At 36.5% G+C, this 17,216-nt stretch overlaps 3 protein-coding genes across 5 annotated transcripts; 2 read left to right on the top strand and 1 right to left on the bottom strand.

Annotated features, from left to right (window-relative positions):
* Positions 1-1,139: 1,139 nt before the first annotated feature.
* On the top strand, positions 1,140-6,940 carry LOC110911933 (UDP-N-acetylglucosamine diphosphorylase 1). Of its 2 annotated transcripts, none has more exons than XR_004882323.1 (14): positions 1,140-1,545; positions 2,313-2,367; positions 2,481-2,632; positions 3,374-3,413; positions 3,497-3,589; positions 3,675-3,787; positions 4,445-4,559; positions 4,724-4,806; positions 5,167-5,244; positions 5,325-5,468; positions 5,552-5,650; positions 6,196-6,310; positions 6,414-6,570; positions 6,654-6,940. XR_004882323.1 is itself a non-coding variant. In XM_022156595.2 (14 exons), exons 1-14 carry the CDS (start codon positions 1,372-1,374, stop codon positions 6,749-6,751), a joined length of 1,485 nt encoding a protein of 494 aa, XP_022012287.1. In that variant the 5' UTR covers positions 1,140-1,371; the 3' UTR covers positions 6,752-6,940. The 2 variants fall into 2 exon arrangements, 1 of the variants encoding a protein (XP_022012287.1); XM_022156595.2 differs by having other exon boundaries at positions 5,552-5,619.
* An 808-nt stretch (positions 6,941-7,748) lies between these two features.
* LOC110911935 (UDP-N-acetylglucosamine diphosphorylase 1-like) lies at positions 7,749-10,187 on the top strand. The gene is made up of 7 exons (XM_035984379.1): positions 7,749-7,775; positions 8,297-8,440; positions 8,523-8,590; positions 9,251-9,365; positions 9,471-9,487; positions 9,831-9,970; positions 10,055-10,187. Exons 1-7 carry the CDS (start codon positions 7,749-7,751, stop codon positions 10,150-10,152), a joined length of 609 nt encoding a protein of 202 aa, XP_035840272.1. The 3' UTR covers positions 10,153-10,187.
* A 563-nt stretch (positions 10,188-10,750) lies between these two features.
* On the bottom strand, positions 10,751-16,870 carry LOC110911932 (potassium transporter 11). Of its 2 annotated transcripts, none has more exons than XM_035984693.1 (9): positions 16,429-16,870; positions 16,170-16,327; positions 15,226-15,451; positions 14,911-15,156; positions 14,700-14,750; positions 14,357-14,617; positions 14,106-14,273; positions 13,137-13,391; positions 10,751-11,903 (listed from the first exon to the last, which is right to left on the bottom strand). In XM_035984693.1, exons 2-9 carry the CDS (start codon positions 16,299-16,301, stop codon positions 10,846-10,848), a joined length of 2,397 nt encoding a protein of 798 aa, XP_035840586.1. In that variant the 5' UTR covers positions 16,302-16,327; positions 16,429-16,870; the 3' UTR covers positions 10,751-10,845. The 2 variants fall into 2 exon arrangements, with proteins under 2 accessions (XP_035840586.1, XP_035840587.1); XM_035984694.1 differs by having other exon boundaries at positions 16,170-16,315.
* Between the last annotated feature and the right edge of the window lie 346 nt (positions 16,871-17,216).

The following is a 17,216-nucleotide window of genomic DNA, read 5'->3' as shown; positions in this document are numbered from 1 at the left end:
TCTAATAGGAAAACACTTTAGGGATCTTGACATACCTGACAATCCAGTAGCGGTTAGAGATGAAGAAGAAGCCATCTTAATCGGTTCCCGTTTAGGGTGAGCAGTTAGGATGGAGAGTGATGATAACAGATTGTAGTTAGGGGGCCGTAAACTTTATGGTATGTCTTTAGGGTTTCCAATAACCTGTATTTATATGCTTCACCCAATGGAAAACCCTAATTAACTAGTACAGGCCTTTATGTCCATCAAATAAAGCCCAGTTAATTTTATAGGGATATTAAGGTATATAGATCTGGTTATTAGATAAATAATCAATAAAAGCACCATAAATTATTTAATAATAATTAAATAAATAATTTACTCTAACAAAACAAACATGGAAGTGAGACACTAACACATCTAGGTTAGGTGCCATGATGGAATTTGTGAGCCCATGTACACATCTTATATTCCCAGGTTGGAGGGCGCCCCTTTCCTTGACTATCACCTTATTTTTACCTATAATTTTATACTAAGACCACCCGTAGAGGGGCGTGATTTTTAAAAAAAATTGAAAAAAAACGCCCCAAAACGCCCCCTCCCCCACTACACTAGGCGTTATGAGGCGTTTTTTTTTGAAAATTTGCAAGCCAACGTTTTAATTATAACGCTAAATGGGTTGGAAGGAAAATGGATGTGGCCAATGGAGTGTGAGGAGGACTTTGACTAGCCAATGAGGAGGACTTTGACATGCAGCAACTACTTTCCTTTTTTTTTTTTTTATAATAATTGGAAGGGGGCATTATAAGGCATTATGCCCACTACACCACTTTTGCAATAATACCCCATATTAACTAGGATAACACGTGTCGAATAATGCCCCATGGTGGGGACATTATTTTATTCCACCACTACACATGGTCTAACAACACTCTTTTCATATACCCTAAAACAAAGACTCCACCCTCATTACACATGGGATTATCTTTTTTCCAAATCATCCAAAAAAACTAAAAAGAAATTAAAGTTCATCCTCTTTTAAATGATACCATCATGATACATAACATAAATAAAACATAATGAATCAAGTTTTTTCTTTATTCTAAACCCACAAGCTTCAAGATAAGATTATAATTACAATATCAATTCACAAAAGGCAACAACAAGAGGGTATCAAATCATAAACCCAATCATAACCCAAATCATTTGATCAACTCTTTTTGTCTCCCATCTCAAACGTTAACCCAATTAACCCACCTCACCAACTAACCCAACTCACCAGATCGTTACTTCCCACCGCACCATTAATAAACATTAAACACCCCTCTTTCTCATTGAGATCTACACACACACACAGATCAGCTGAAAGCAACAACCTCGACAGTTGGTACGATGAGGGAAGAACCCACCACCGACAATAACCACAGCAACGGATCATCATCGCCGCCACCACCGCCGCCACAAGCACTGGTTGAGAGGCTCAAAGATTATGGCCAAGAAGATGCCTTTGCGTTCTGGGATCAACTGTCTGCTGATCAACAGAACTTTCTTGTTCAAGAAATTGAGGTTTTTTTTTCATACCCAGTTGGCAATTTAGTGGTTCTTGTTGATTATTTTCTGAAATCGTTCTTATTTTTAGTAATTTAGATTGTTAGAGAGGTTTTTTTTTTTTTTCATACCCAATTGGAATTTAGTGGTTTCTTGTAGATCATTTACTGAAATTGCTGGAAATGAGAGTGGATTAGATTGTTAGAGAGGTTTTTATTCATACCCAATCGGACATTTAGTGTTTCTTGTAGATCATTTACTGAAATTAGATTGTTGGTATAGTTATAAACTGGTTTGGTTAGATTGGGAAACACTAATTTCAATTCGGTTATTGTAATGTCCGGAGTCTCGTACCAACCAATGTTGTCCGCTAGAGCTCACGGATTTGTTTTTGGTTGCTCTCATTTCTAGCAAATTAGATTGGGAAACACTAATTTCAACTCGATAATTGTAACATCCGGACTCTGGTACCAACAATATTGTCCGCTCTACCCAGCGGGAGCTCACAGATTTATTTTTGGGTGTTCAAGTGAAAACTTCTGGAAGTCACCCATCTTAGTACTACTTCCGCTCGATCACGCTTAACTATGTAGTTCTCTCGTCCACGGCCATTGCACCCAAAACACGCGGATGATATTTGAGTTCTGTTTGAACCTCGCATCACTCTTGTCCACGAGCGATGTGGGATTTGCCTAGGGTAGATCCTGTGTGAGATGTGAATCAATAACGGTTACATCGGTTTGGTGAAATGTGTAATGTGTGTTCCATTTATTGTAATCTTGCAGAGTTTGGATCTTCAAAGGATTGATAGAATGATTCGCTGCTCATTTCAGTCATATGGTTAGTTTTTTCAGTTGTTTGTGTTTGGTAGTACAAGTGTGTGTGTGCACACGCATGCGCGCGCATGCATGTGTCTTTGATAGGATTTATTGGTTATATGTGTGATGAATCAGGGCTGCCGCCGGCTTCCATAGAGCCAGTGCCAGAGGGTTTTGTGTCAACCGTCGAAGATAGAAAGATTGAAGATAGAGAAAAATGGTGGAATATGGGGTTGAAGGCTATTTCCGAAGGGAAATTAGCGGTTCTTCTTTTATCAGGTGGACAGGTATGTCTTCTGCCGTTATATTAAGCTCACTTTTTTAACTATTTTGATCATGATTCACAATATTTATGTTGATTTGAAATTATTTAGTTCAAATGAGAAACCCTAGAAAAGCATATCTCTGGCTCGTGGGCTATACAATTAAATTAAACCTTAATAATGCAACATTAATATCTGTAGTTATTAATTAACAATATTTATCATGGTTGTAAAAATCCCGACTAGCATCCGATTGGTCGCCGATTAATCGCTAGTCGGAGGTTCACTGAGTATTTTTCCTCTAATCAGCCAATTAATCACTAGACAGTCAACGGCGGCCTTAGGAAGTCCTAATCGGTACAAAATCGGCGGTGGTTCTGGACAAATTCCGGCCATTTTGGGGTCAAACTTTGTAAATTTCGATGAGTATTCCTGTTTACTCAAAAATGAGCCTATGAGGGGTTGAAACTTGTCTTGCTAAAAAAATTACACATTAAAATGTGTTTGTATAGTATAGAACTAAAGATTACATGTAAAAATCTTAATCTGATTAATCCCGAATAATTCCTATTAATCCTAATTAATCGCTAGTCCGTAGCCCACCGGCCAGCTAGCGCCTATAGATTCTTACAACACTGATATTTATAGACAAAAAAAAGGCACTTCAATAAAACCCTTTAATCTTGACGGAAGGGTTCATGATTTTTGTTACAACTGTCGTCTTTCTTGCACATGCTCTTCTTTTTGATCGAGTTTCAAACGCAGGGGACACGGCTAGGAAGTTCTGCTCCAAAAGGATGTTTTAGTAAGTGTTTGACATATGATTCACGTTTCTTAAATTAATCAAATAAGTTTTGGTCATAATGTCATTGTTTCTCTTGATTCTAGATGTTGGACTTCCGTCAGGAAAGTCACTTTTCCAACTTCAGGCTGAGCGGATTATGTGTCTGCAGAGATTAGCAGCTCAATCATTAGCCGAGGGTGAGTTTAATCGCGTAATTGACTAATTGTTAGTTAAAATGTATTCCGTTTTTATGATGTCATAATCTTTATATGGTTTGTGCAGGTTCTGGTAATGTTGTACCGATACATTGGTACATAATGACCAGCCCGTTCACCGATAAAGCCACACGTGACTTTTTTAAAAATAACAAATATTTTGGTCTCGATACTGATCAGGTAAGTTATACTTGTTTTTATTTTATTTTAATTTCTTGGTCTTTTGGGCGTATATTTATATATCCTTAAAAACAAAGGTCGGTGGCCACTCATTCTACCCCCAATAATGTCAAAAGTAACCCTTTTGTAGATGTCACTTTGACCCTCCAAAGTTTCTAAAGTTTCAAGTTTACCCTAAAACTAATTTCTTACGTTTTTATTTTTTATGTACGTGTCGGTATAAATTTGAGTTCGTCTATGCTTTAATGTAATTTTTGTATGGAAACGAGTCGGGTCAATCTTAAAATGTTTACTTTTTATGTACGTTTTGAGTTGGACTACGTATTATGGTAAATTTTGTTTGGAAACAAATCGGGTCAAATATAATACGTTTTCATTCGATGGTATACATTTGAGTTACTGTACGTTTCGACGTAAATTTAGTTCAGAAACGAGTTGGGTTGATCGTAGTCTAACTTTATTATATACGTTCTGAGTTGGTCTACGTGTTGACGTAAATTTTGTTTGGAAACAAGTCGGGTCAAATATAATACATTTTCATACGGTATGAATTCGGATTACTCTACATTTTAATGTAAATTTAGTTCTGAAACGAGTCGGGTCTATAATTTGGGTAAAAAACTAGTTTTTACTTATTTTTGAAGCTATTTGGTGCAGGTCTCATTCTTTTCACAAGGCACAATACCTTGCGTTTCGAAAGACGGTAGATTTATCATGGAAACTCCATTCCAGGTGGCAAAAGCTCCTGACGGAAATGGAGGAGTTTATTCAGGTATAGAATCAGAATTCGCGAAAACGCTCAAACATCTAATTATAACGACTACAAACAACAAACGCGCTTCCAAACACTATCTCTTGCATCTTTTTTTGTTATAAATCATTAAAACACAATGCCAAACACCCCCTAATTGTTTATTTCACGATCTTAATATTCAGCATTGAAGTATTCAAGACTATTAGAAGATATGTCCACGAGGGGTGTCAAATATTTGGATTGTTACGGAGTAGACAATGCATTGGTTTGTAATTTTCATTTACTTCAAAATTTCTTCTTATTATAATGAGTAAAATGCCATTTTCGTCCCTGAGGTTTCGCCACTTTTGCGACTTTCGTCCCTGAGGTGCCATTTTCATCCAAAAAGTTTGAAATCTTGTCATTTTTATCCCCGAGGGCAAAATTTCAAAGGACGAAAGTCGCAACAATTTGCCAAACTCAAGGATGAAAATGGAAATAAAACGCAAACCTGAAGGACTCAAATGCACAAAAAAGACATTTTGGATGGAACAAGCAAAAATGACTAAACCTTAGGGACGATTTTGGCATTTTACTCTATTTTAATTAATGAAAAAACACTTGGTGAACATTATTTTTTTATTAGGTTCGTGTTGGTGATCCTACTTTCTTGGGCTATTTTATCGACAAAGGCGTAGCTTCGGCCGCTAAAGTTGTCCGTAAGGTGAATCCTCTTGCTAAATATAAAAAATAAAAAAAATTTGAAAATGACGTGAATGTTATTGATCCACCGGCAATTTACAGGCATACCCTCAAGAAAAGGTCGGTGTATTTGTACGACGCGGTAAAGGAGGACCTGTAACTGTAGTTGAATATAGTGAGTTGGATCAATCACTAGCAAGTGAAATTAATCAGAGAACCGGCCGACTTCGTTATTGTTGGAGTAATGTATATTCTTTTGTACCTCTTTTTTCTAGTTTACTTAAACCGCAAGTCACTAAATATAATATTTGCGCTGAATTATATTTCAGGTTTGCCTCCACATGTTCACTTTGGACTTCTTAAACCAAGTTGCGAGCGGTCTCGAGAAGGACAGCATGTTAGTATTCACTCAACCTCTAAGTCGGAGGGTCGGTATATTACCTTTTTTACATACAGTACGAAAACTTGAGTTTTTCTTCTAAAATGTATGGACATATAATACTTTCATAAACGTTCACATTTTTTCTCCAAAAACTTCTGTTTCTTCTAAGACGACGACAGTTCAAAGGATCCAACTAATGTTTTTCTTCTTAAAAGACTAAGAGCAAAGTACACGGATGGTCCCTGTGGTTTAACAAAATTTTGGATTTTGTCCCTAGCTTTCCAAAAGTACACAAATGGTCCCTGTGGTTTGCACTTTGTAACACATTTAGTCCCCAACTCGGACATGCTAAAACCTTTAGATTTGTTGGTTGGGGACCAAATGCGTTACTGTGCAAACCACAGGGACCATACGTGTACTTTTAAAAAAAGTTGGGGACTAAATCCAAAATTTTGGTAAACCACAGGGACCATCTGTGTACTTTACTCAAAAACTAACTTTTTCTTGCACCCGACCCTCCTTGGTTGCACCATTATTTCTTCGGCTTTCCTTAATTATTGTAAAACATAAGTAAAAATGCGGATATGACAGATACCACCTTGCGGAGAAGAAAATCCCATCAATCCATGGTCAAACGGTCGGATACAAGCTGGAACAGTTCATATTTGATGCATTTCCATATGCACCTTCAACCGCACTTTATGAGGTCATCCATTTTTCTCTCATTTTATAAAGTTGGAGGCGCAACCTTTTTTTTAAATGAAATAGCAAGTTTCGGGATGTTTATTTTGTTTTCGTGTTTTATATAGGTGTTACGTGAAGAAGAATTTGCCCCTGTGAAAAACGTCAACGGGTCAAACTTTGACACTCCAGACAGTGCACGGCTTCTGGTTCTCCGTTTACATGCACGCTGGGTGGTGGCAGCTGGCGGGTTTTTAACACACTCAGTGCCTTTATATTCTACTGGTAAAAAATAATAACAAACCTTCTATGAGCATATTATTTATATAAATAATATTAATTATTGTTTTATTTTGCAATGGGTGCAGGCGTTGAGGTTTCACCACTTGTTTCATACGTCGGAGAAAATCTTGAACCAATCTGTCGTGGTAGAACATTCCATGCCCCTTGTGAAATCACATTCTAGCTTTTCATTTCATTTTATTTTATTTTTATATTTATTTTGTTGTGTTTACATTTAATTTATCTTTTGGCATTTTAGTTTCTTCATATAGCAAGATGGAAATTTGTATAAACCTCTCATAGCTCTGCTCATATTGAGATTGTGTAACACTCATTTTTTTATGTAATATATTCTATTTGCCCATTTATAATATCTGCAGGAAAAGAGACTTAAGGTTGCATCTTTGTGAATGATATCTTTGTAAAATTGAAGACAACTAAATGATCAACTTTCTGAATCATTTTGGCAAAACGGGCCAGCCGAGTTGGTTGTGTTACGGGTTGAAACGAATACAGGTCAAAACGGGCAGCTTTAGAAAACATAACAAGTGGTTTCAAAGGTTGGGTCATAGCAATTCACCTGCCATATTTGTTTTATGTATAAGAAACCCAAACTGACCAAAACAGAAGAACATACTAGCATGACACAAAACTGGGTCGTGTTTGTGTCAACATGTGAAGACTTGTTTTGCGTTCGTTCGTGTTAATTTGTCTGACATGTTTTCAGATTCGTGTTAGGTTAGACATGTCAACCTGTGAACACGACCCATTAACACATTTCTAAACAACCAATATTTTGAAAGAATATATTTTTGAATTACCAGTGTCCTTCCATGTGCAGCAGAAACCACATCCTTCCCTAAATATCATATATTTCTCCCAGTTTTTTTACAGAACTTTACATCAGAATCCTATATACAATCTGCTACTTAACCACGACGAGTCTGACAAATGGGTATTCTGCTGCTTGTCCAAGCGGTCATTTTACATGTAAAATTATGTTAAACTAATTTATTTGCTTATAAAACAACATGATAAAACCATCTCTATAATATTATATTAAAATTATTTTTTTACATGTAAAGCAACATTACAAATGAAAAAAACAAACTAAAGATGGAAGTCGCCGCCATGGCTCCAGCAGCGATAAACGGCAGTTGACGGCACTCTCTCCAAATAAAATGACTGGTGGAGGTGGTTGTTCTTCGGCAAGACAGTTTTGCGGCATTGCGTTCTTTTAGTGGCGTTGCGTCCTTCCCCAACCATTAAAATGTGATCTTATTACCATATATAACATGTTCGATTTTTATTTACCATATATTATTACCCTCTAGGAATTGGTCTCAGACAACATCAACCTTTCTTCTTCTACAGTCTTTTATTTGGTTTAATACTTGTGCAATATTTGTCTAGACTGCTTTATTACATTCTTGTTATTTTCATATATCTACATTCTTAAAAAAGAGGGGAAGGGGGAACGAATAGGCAAATAGTCATGTTCTACAATTTACACATAAAACACTTGGCCAACATTCAACAAGCTCTCATAAGGAACACTTGGTGAACATTATTCTTTTATCAGGTTCGTGTTGGTGATCCTACTTTTTGGGCTGTTTTATCGACAAAGGCGTAGCTTCGGCCGCTAAAGTTGTCCGTAAGGTGAATCCTCATGCTAAATAAAAAAAAAAAAAAATGACGTGAATGTTATTGATCCACTGGCAATTTACAGGCATACCCTCAAGAAAAGGTCGGTGTATTTGTACGACGCAGTAAAGGAGGACCTGTAACTGTAGTTGAATACAGTGAGTTGGATCAGTCATTAGCAAGTGAAATTAATCAGAGAACCGGCCGACTTCGTTATTGTTGGAGTAATGTATATTCTTTTGTACCCCTTTTTCTAGTTTACTTGAACCGCAAATCACTAAATATAATATTTGTGCTGAATTATATTTCAGTTTTGCCTCCATATGTTCACTTCGGACTTCTTAAACCAGGTTGCGAGCGGTCTCGAGAAGGACAGCATGTTAGTATTCACTCAACCTCTAAGTTGGAGGGTCGGTATATTACCTTTTTTTTGGGTGCTACTTTCTACACCCCCCTATTTACTTTTTTCACCCCCCTCCTCTCACATACTTACAGGTGGGGCCTGCGTGGGACCGACAGTTTTCCTCTCACAAGGGAGGTGTAATCAGGAAGGAGGGGGGGTGCGTATAGAATGGGCCTTTTTTTACATACAGTAAGAAAACTTGAGTTTTTCTTCTTAAAAAACTAAGAGGAAAGTACACGGATGGTCCCTGTGGTTTACCAAAATTTTGAATTTTGTCCCTAGCTTTCAAAAAATACACAAATGGTCCCTGTGGTTTGCACTTTGTAACGCATTTAGTCCCCAAGTCGAGCATGCTAGGGCCTTTAGATTTCTTGGTTGGGGACCAAATGCGTTACAATGTGCAAACCACAGGGACCATATGTGTACTTTTAAAAAAAGTTGGGGACTAAATCCAAAATTTTGGTAAACCACAGAGACCATCTGTGTACTTTACTCAAAAACTAGCTTTTTCTTTAACACGACCCTCCTTGGTTACACCATTATTTCTTCGGCTTTCCTTAGTTATCGTAAAACATAAGTAATTCTTCGGCTTTCCTTAGTTATCGGAAAACATAAGTAAAAATGTGGATATGACAGATACCACCTTGCGGAGAAGAAAATCCCATCAATCCATGGTCAAACGGTCGGATACAAGCTAGAACAGTTCATATTTGATGCATTTCCATATGCACCTTCAACCGCACTTTATGAGGTCATTCATTTTTCTCTCATTTTATAAAGTTGGAGACGCAACCTTTTTTTTTCAAATGAAATAGTAAGTTTCGTGATGTTTATTTTCTTTTCGTGTTTTATATAGGTGCTACGTGAAGAAGAATTTTGATGTGGTTCCAATCGAGAATCGATTGGCCTAAGAAAATAGAAAGGAACTTGATAGAATTTTAGAGAGATATTTAAGACTAATTTTCTTTGATGATCCATTAATGAAAAACCATTTCTCCTTTTAAGGAGTAAAAAACAACGAAGACAAACAATACTGAAACTAACCACTATCTCCTAAATCTATGACACTACTTGGGATAATGGGCAGCCAACTATTCCCATTATTTTTGACCACATGCTAAATTAGACATTTAAACCAAAATAAGAAAACAATTAAAATAACTCGATCTGCATTGCATGAACTCTTGGCACCTACTCGGACCCGGGCACGTAACAAATTTGCCCCTGTGAAAAACGTCAACGGGTCAAACTTTGACACTCCAGACAGTGCACGGCTTCTGGTTCTCCGTTTACATGCACGCTGGGTGGTGGCGGCTGGCGGCTTTTTAACACACTCAGTGCCTTTATATTCTACTGGTACAAAAATAATAACAAACCTTCTATGAGCATATTATTTATATAAATAATAATAATTATTGTTTTATTTTGGACTGGGTGCAGGCGTTGAGGTTTCACCACTTGTTTCATACGTCGGAGAAAATCTTGAACCAATTTGTCGTGGTAGAACATTCCATGCCCCTTGTGAAATCACATTCTAGCTTTTCATTTCATTTTATTTTATTTTTTATCTTTTGGCATTTTAGTTTCTTCATATAGCAAGATGGAAATTTGTATAAACCTCTCATAGCTCTGCTCATATTGAGATTGTGTAACGCTCATTTTTTTATGTAATATATTCTATTTGCTCATTTATAATATCTGCAGGAAAGAGACTTAAGGTTGCATCTTTGTGAATGGAATCTTTGTAAAATTGAAGATAACTAAATGATCAACTTTCTGAATCATTTTATTTTAGTAACATGATTTGCAAAACGGGCAAGCCGAGTTGGTTGTGTTACGGGTTGAAACGAATACAGGTCAAAACGGGCAGCTTTAGAAAACATGACAAGTGGTTTCAAAGGTTGGGTAAGAGCAATTCACCTGCCATATTTGTTTTTTGTATAAGAAACCCAAACTGAACAAAATCGAAGAACCTACTAGCATGACACAAAACTGGGTCGTGTTTGTGTCAACATGTGAAGACTCGTTTCGCGTTCGTTCGTGTTAATTTGTCCGACATGTTTTCAGATTCGTGTTAGGTTCGTGTTAATGTTCTTCTACCGTCTTTTATTTGGTTTAATTAATACTTGTGCAATATTTGTCTAGACTGCTTTATTACATTCTTATTATTTTCATATATCTACATTCTTAAAAAAGAGGGGAAGGGGGAACAAATAGTCATGTTCAACGATTTACACATAAAACACTTGGCCAACATTCAACAAGCTCTCATGAGGGACATTAAAGATGACACTATGCTCCCTGCACATCTTCCTCAGAAATGCATAAACATAATCTATACTAAGCTTCTTATAAAACGGTGAATCGCGCCGCGCTCTCACGATCGTGTTCCCCATTATATGCACCACCCCTGTATCCTTGCAGTTTGTCAGAAACTCCATTTCATCAATCTCTGTATGACTACTTACCTGCCCAGATGACATCCCCGAATTGATCACATTTGCCGGCACTATCGAGTCACACGACGAGACCGTCAGGTCAACAACCGAAGAAAACGTATTATTATTATTATTATTATTATTATTATTGGTGTTATCGCGTAGTAAGAAATCTCTAGAACCCTGAGTTTGTTGACCATATAAACTATACTCGTCTGAATCAGACCCGCCTTCCATCATTGACTCGAGTCTTACAAACGTGAACAGATTGTCGAATAGTTTCTTTTCGAATTCATCGTCTTTTCGGTGCAGATCTTTGTAACCATACCTTGCCACGCATCTAAACATGTGAAAGTTCTTGGGCCCGATTCGTTTTACGAGGAATCTTTCGTCTTCGGGGACGGTGTAAACCGGAAGGTACTTTACACACACGAAAACCACCACCGAATGGATGGCGGGTAGGTTGGTGATGAAATGTGAAAAGATATGTGGGACCCCACTAGCAAGCTCGGTGTAGACGAGCCCAATTCCTGGGACCCGCACGAGCCCTAAACTTGGACCGAGACCAAGAATCCATGCCATTGAGATTTTACTATGCATTTCAAACTCGTATCGTTTTACTGTTCCATAATGCCAAATGTACATGATGAAAAGGCAAACGGAGGCTATGACAAGTGGGACCCAACCACCTTGATTAACCTTAAACAGAACGGCTGAGAAGTACGTGCATTCGATGATTAGAGATAGCGCGGCGAAGATGAAGACAAGAATCCAGTGACATCGCCACACTAATAACATGATTAAGATCATGAGAAAAGTTGTTGCGAGCATGACTATGACGACTGCGGTCCCTGTAAACACAATACAATATGTTAATCGGTGTTAAAGTCGGTTACACTAATACCTGTAAAACTATATTATTACTATAGCGCTCCATTTGAACATTAGCAGGTTGTATGAATTAACAATGCACTTTATAGTGATTTTCGACCCGTATCCTTTTTAGAGCTAAAAGCTGTCCAAAGTCTACTTTTAATCCTTAATATCTTTTAACTTTTTTAGAGTAAAATGCACGGATAGTCCCTGTGGTTTTGTGAAATTTCATCTTTAGTCCCTAACTTTTCAAAATTATACTCTTAGTCCCTGTGGTTTGACAAGTTGTTACTTGGATAGTCCCCAAAGCGGATGGAGGTTAGTTTTTCTGGTTAAGTGGGTGTGAAATGACAAGGACTATCCGAGTAACAACTTATCAAACCACAGGGACTATCCGAGTAACAACTTGTCAAACCACAAGGACTATCCGAGTAACAACTTGTCAAACCACAGGGACTGAGTGTAATTCTGAAAAGTTGGGGACTAAAGGTGAAATTTCACAAAACCACAGGGACTATCCGTGCATTTTACTCAACTTTTTTATTAAAAAATCTAGATTGTTATAGAAAAAATAATGTTATTTTAATTATATATTTCCCTTATATTATAAATAAAAAATGGACAATAAATTGTTTACGGGTCAACCCAATCAGGCCCGCTACATTTCAACTAGGGGTGTGAATTTCTGACACGAACCTAACATGAAATTCGCGGGTTTGGGTTTAGTCTAAATGGGTTTGGGTCAGTTTTTGGTTTAACCCGCTAACCCGTTTACCTAAACAGGCCGGGTTCGTGTCAACCCGGCCGGGTTGCCGGGTTTTTAACCCATTTGTATTAAATTTTATATTTTTTTACAATATATTTTATGTCATAAATTAATGTGTATTTTATGCCATAATTATAACTTAAAAAGAGAAATTAACATAAGATTTTATGATTAAAATGTAGCTGTATTGTATACATTTTTGTTTCTTTAGTAAAATTTTAATTTTAATAAAAAAAAAAACTAAAAATTCGGGTTGAACAGGTCATGTTCGGGTCAAACTGCGAATATTCGGGTTCATATGTATAACACGGTTATCAGGTTCGGGTCGGGTTGAACCCACGAACACGACCCATTTAGCACCCCTAATTTCAACCTCCCCTATAGAATGGCCCATTTGAACTCGGACCATATGACAAGTTAGGGATACAATTAAGCATATACTTGCCATAAGCATTGCCGATTTGACTTTGTTCTTTGAATCCAGCAGTGACAATGATGCAGAGAACCATAAGGATCCAATTTATGTCCGGAATATATATCTGCCCAAGAAATTTACTTGACGTATGAATAACCTTCACTCTCGGAAAACAACCGAGCGCGTTTGCCTGCTTGATGATCGAAAACGTGGCAGAAATTGTAGCCTGACTCGCCACAATAGCAGCTAGTGTTGCAATAACAAACATCGGCCAGTATACGCCATCTAAAATAGTACATAGTTTATTTATGAATAATATGACATTTACAAAATTTATTAGCATTCATCACATCTAGGCCTGTAAATGAACCGAACGAACACGAACGAGAACATATAATCGAACACATGTTTTTGTTCATGTTCGTTTCTGGCCATGTCCGTGTTCGTTTAAAACCTAAACGAACAGTTCACGTACGTAAACGAACATACTTTAACAAACAATAAAAAACACAAATAAACATAATTGAACAAACATAAACGAACACAAATGAACATAATTCACTAAACATAAACGAACATGAAGTAATTTTGTTAAAAAAAAATTGTGTGATTAATTACAACAAATTCCATTGGAAAACCCATTTTTATTACGACAAACCCATTTATATAAGTAGTTAGAAAGTTCCTTTTATGTATAATATTTATATAAATATAACTGATTATGTATTTAAATTGAAACAAACATTAACGAACAAACATAAATGAACGAGCATAAACGGACGTTAACGAACATAAATGAACGAACAAAACGTGTGTTCATGTTTGTTCGTTTAATTAAATGAACAAAAAATTGTGTTCATGTTCATTCGTTTATTAAATAAACGAACATAAACGAACTTCCTGCCGAACAAGTTCACGAACAGTTCATGAACGTTCGGTTCGTTTACAGGCCTAAATTCACATCATCTTGTAAAACATGTATAATTCGGCGAGATGAACCTGGGATAGAAGCGTAAAACGCATCGTGCACATGTTGCTTGTTGTACATGAGGTAGGCTGCTTGTCCGCAATAGGCGAGAAGAAGACAAGGAAATACAACAACCGTGAACGCCAGCTGGATTGCTGACAACGGAAAATGTGCCAGGTCTGCAAAAAGTGCCTCCGTCCCTGCGATAGTTTTTAACATTCATCAGCAAAAATTTGATAAAGATGTACGTAAGTACGCACATATGTATGTATGTATGTATGACCTGTTATACTGAGCATGATGCCGCCAAGTGATATCCAACCGTTTTTTCCTCTTCTTTTAAAGTAGTGGAATATATGCACAGGTGAAAACGCGCGCAATACACCACTGTCGTATTTAATGATGTTGAAAATTCCAATTGCTCCGATGAATAGGAACCAAAGCAAAACAATTGGTGCAAAGAGCCATGCAACTTTGTCAACACCGTAGTGTTGTAGGCTAAACAAACCTAGCAGTATAACAACCGAAACAAGTATAACAACATCTGCAACAAACAAAAGATTATTCGAAAAACAAAATGTATACTCTGTATAGAAAACGTTTTAAGTTCAAGATTTGTGACGTACCGTCACTCATCTCAGGGTGGTCGATCTTGATGCCACCGGACGCTGATAAAACTGATAAAAACGACTATTAGTTCCATATCACTTGCAAAAAAAAGTTGATTATCAAAGGTAAAATATTTTATCAAATTATTGAATATCACATAATCACTTTCGAAACACACATCCAAACACCCTCTTAGACGAGTTTCGAAATGTAGCTACTCGAGTTTACCAGATATAGCAGGAGTTAGAATTCCATCTCCGATCGCGTTGCAAGTGCCAACTAGGACAAGTAAAAGAAGTGCGTTCTTTTTAAACGTGTGTCCTTCCAACCATCTCTTTGTTTTTGCGGCAAACGACTTTTCATGAATTGTGTTGCGACTATAAGTTGTCAGTTCCTCATCGGTTTTATGTTGATTAGGAATCGTATTAACTTTTGCATGACGACATAGTAATGAGTAAAGAGCAAAAGTCCCACCTGCGTATAGAATCACAATTAAGCAATCCAATTATAATCTATGCGTATAATCAATAAAAAAATAAGTACCTTGACCATTGTCATTCGCTCGACAAACGATGAAAACATATTTGATGAGTGGTATAAGTGTAAGAGAGTAAATTATCAAGGAAAGTGCGCCAACAATGTCTTCTGTATCGTCGATTTGTTTAGGAAAAGTATTATAGAATACATACAATGGAGAAGTTCCTAAATCTCCATAGACGACCCCAAGACTTTGAAATGCAAGCCGAAGAAGCAAAATTGTTGAGAATTTCTGTATTGAATGTCTTGGATTAGTGCATAAATAACACCATAAAAGATTTTTTTTCTTTCTTTTTTTTTTTTGTGACAGACTGGATTTTAACTATCCATACTTGATTACACTACAAAATTTCACTTTCGTTGCTAAATGCAATGCCACTCTAACGGAGAAGTAACTTTGTATGTCCCTGATGATGTGGCATATGACGTGTCAAGTAGATGCCACATCATCATAGGCAGACAAAGTTACTTCTCTGTTAAAGGAAGTGAAAGTTAGGAGTGTTAATGGTCGAAATATCATTATAGATTAGTATGCGCCAATGGCCATAGTTTGAATTATTAAAACCAAATTGCTTTTTTGTTTCTCTTAACAATATCATCATTTCAACCAAAGGGTAGTCATTCAGATATCTTGAATCAACTTGATCATAAAGAAGGCTTATTTCTTGATCAATTAAGTCAACCATAATTAGTCAACCATCACACCAAGATCAAATGATAATAACTTTTTTTTTTTCTGGTTTCATAAAAAAAACATACCAAACCTTATTTATTGATCAATTTAGTCAACCATCATTCAAATCCAAAACCAACAATAAAAAGATTTTGACTATGACAAATTTCAAATCCACCGACTTTTAACCCCCAAATCAATTACTTGTTTCAAATAAATTGACACAAATAATTTTCAAGAATCTATGAAAATTGCCCAAAAATAGCTAAAAACTTACCTTTTCTCTATACATATTTTTGAGCCTACCAGCTTCTTCATCCATAGGCTGGTCAATCTTCTGCTCCAAAGCCCACATACCCCCTTTTGACTCATCTTCTCCATATGTATCCCCTTCAATATCAGTCACCATAACTCAACTTTAACCTACTAAATCCACTTTACCCAATCAAATCATAAAAACAACATCAAGAACTTCAAAACCCATCAAAATTAACCCCAAAAAAACTTGCTTTTCATCATCAAACAATCAAACCCACCTTAAAAATCCAATAAATTAACACAAAATCTCTTGCTTTGATCCTCAAACACTCAAAGCAAATCAAACCCACCAAAAAAAAAAACAATTTTTAACACTTTCCCAAGTGGGGTCAGCAGCTTTCACTTCAAAACTGAACAAATTCCCCTAAACTAATCAACTTTTTGCTTATTTATACAGTTCATAAGAAAGAATTTATCTTTCTATTTTGATATCAGCCACAAAAGTGAATAGGACAGAGGGTGCTTGAAGACAAAAAAAAAACAGGATGTATGATAGGTATATGACAAAGACGAAAGGAAAAAAGTGGTTTTCAAGAAACTTGTTTGGAAGTGAAATTTGTGGTGGGGAATTTTGGTTTTGCTGTTATTCAAGATAATCATCAAGTGAATAAATGGAAAAAATATGTAACAGAAACTCTCAAAGTCGCCCCCCATGATTGAGAGAGAGAGAGAGAGAGATGAGAGAGAAATTTGGTGTCAGTTGCGATCATACGTCAGAGAGGTTTAAATATTTAAGATTCTGACGGGTTTTATTAAATTAATGGTCATATGTAAGAGGGTTTAATGAAGATTAATTAAATAAATGGTCATATGTAAGAGGGTTTAATGAAGATTAATTGATCTTGTTTATGATTGTTAATATAAAATTAGCCAATTGGGCATAGAGTGGTGAAATTAGCCCGACTTTGATAAGCGAAGCTCGAGCTTGAGCACCTTTTTTAAACGAGTTTGTTTTTAGGCTCGAGCTTGTTTAAGCATCTTTTTTTGAGTTGAGCTCGAGTAGCTT

Source organism: Helianthus annuus, chromosome 15 (genome assembly GCF_002127325.2).
Source record: "Helianthus annuus cultivar XRQ/B chromosome 15, HanXRQr2.0-SUNRISE, whole genome shotgun sequence".
NCBI lineage: Eukaryota > Viridiplantae > Streptophyta > Magnoliopsida > Asterales > Asteraceae > Helianthus > Helianthus annuus.
This window is presented reverse-complemented; position numbering and strand designations above follow the sequence as displayed.

Excerpts from the sequence above, each read along its gene's own strand:
- LOC110911932 (XM_035984693.1), bottom strand. The coding sequence starts at position 16,301 with ATGGTGACTGATATTGAAGGGGATACATATGGAGAAGATGAGTCAAAA. Across the intron at positions 14,274-14,356 it reads CATCATGCTCAGTATAACAG|GGACGGAGGCACTTTTTGCA; the intron begins GTCATACATACA and ends AAACTATCGCAG. Across the intron at positions 11,904-13,136 it reads TCAAATCGGCAATGCTTATG|GGACCGCAGTCGTCATAGTC; the intron begins GCAAGTATATGC and ends TTGTGTTTACAG.
- LOC110911935 (XM_035984379.1), top strand. The coding sequence starts at position 7,749 with ATGACTGGTGGAGGTGGTTGTTCTTCG. Across the intron at positions 7,776-8,296 it reads GTGGAGGTGGTTGTTCTTCG|GCATACCCTCAAGAAAAGGT; the intron begins GCAAGACAGTTT and ends GGCAATTTACAG. Across the intron at positions 8,441-8,522 it reads TTCGTTATTGTTGGAGTAAT|TTTTGCCTCCATATGTTCAC; the intron begins GTATATTCTTTT and ends ATTATATTTCAG.
- LOC110911933 (XM_022156595.2), top strand. The coding sequence starts at position 1,372 with ATGAGGGAAGAACCCACCACCGACAATAACCACAGCAACGGATCATCA. Across the intron at positions 4,560-4,723 it reads AAATGGAGGAGTTTATTCAG|CATTGAAGTATTCAAGACTA; the intron begins GTATAGAATCAG and ends CTTAATATTCAG. Across the intron at positions 5,620-6,195 it reads GGTCTCGAGAAGGACAGCAT|ATACCACCTTGCGGAGAAGA; the intron begins GTTAGTATTCAC and ends CGGATATGACAG.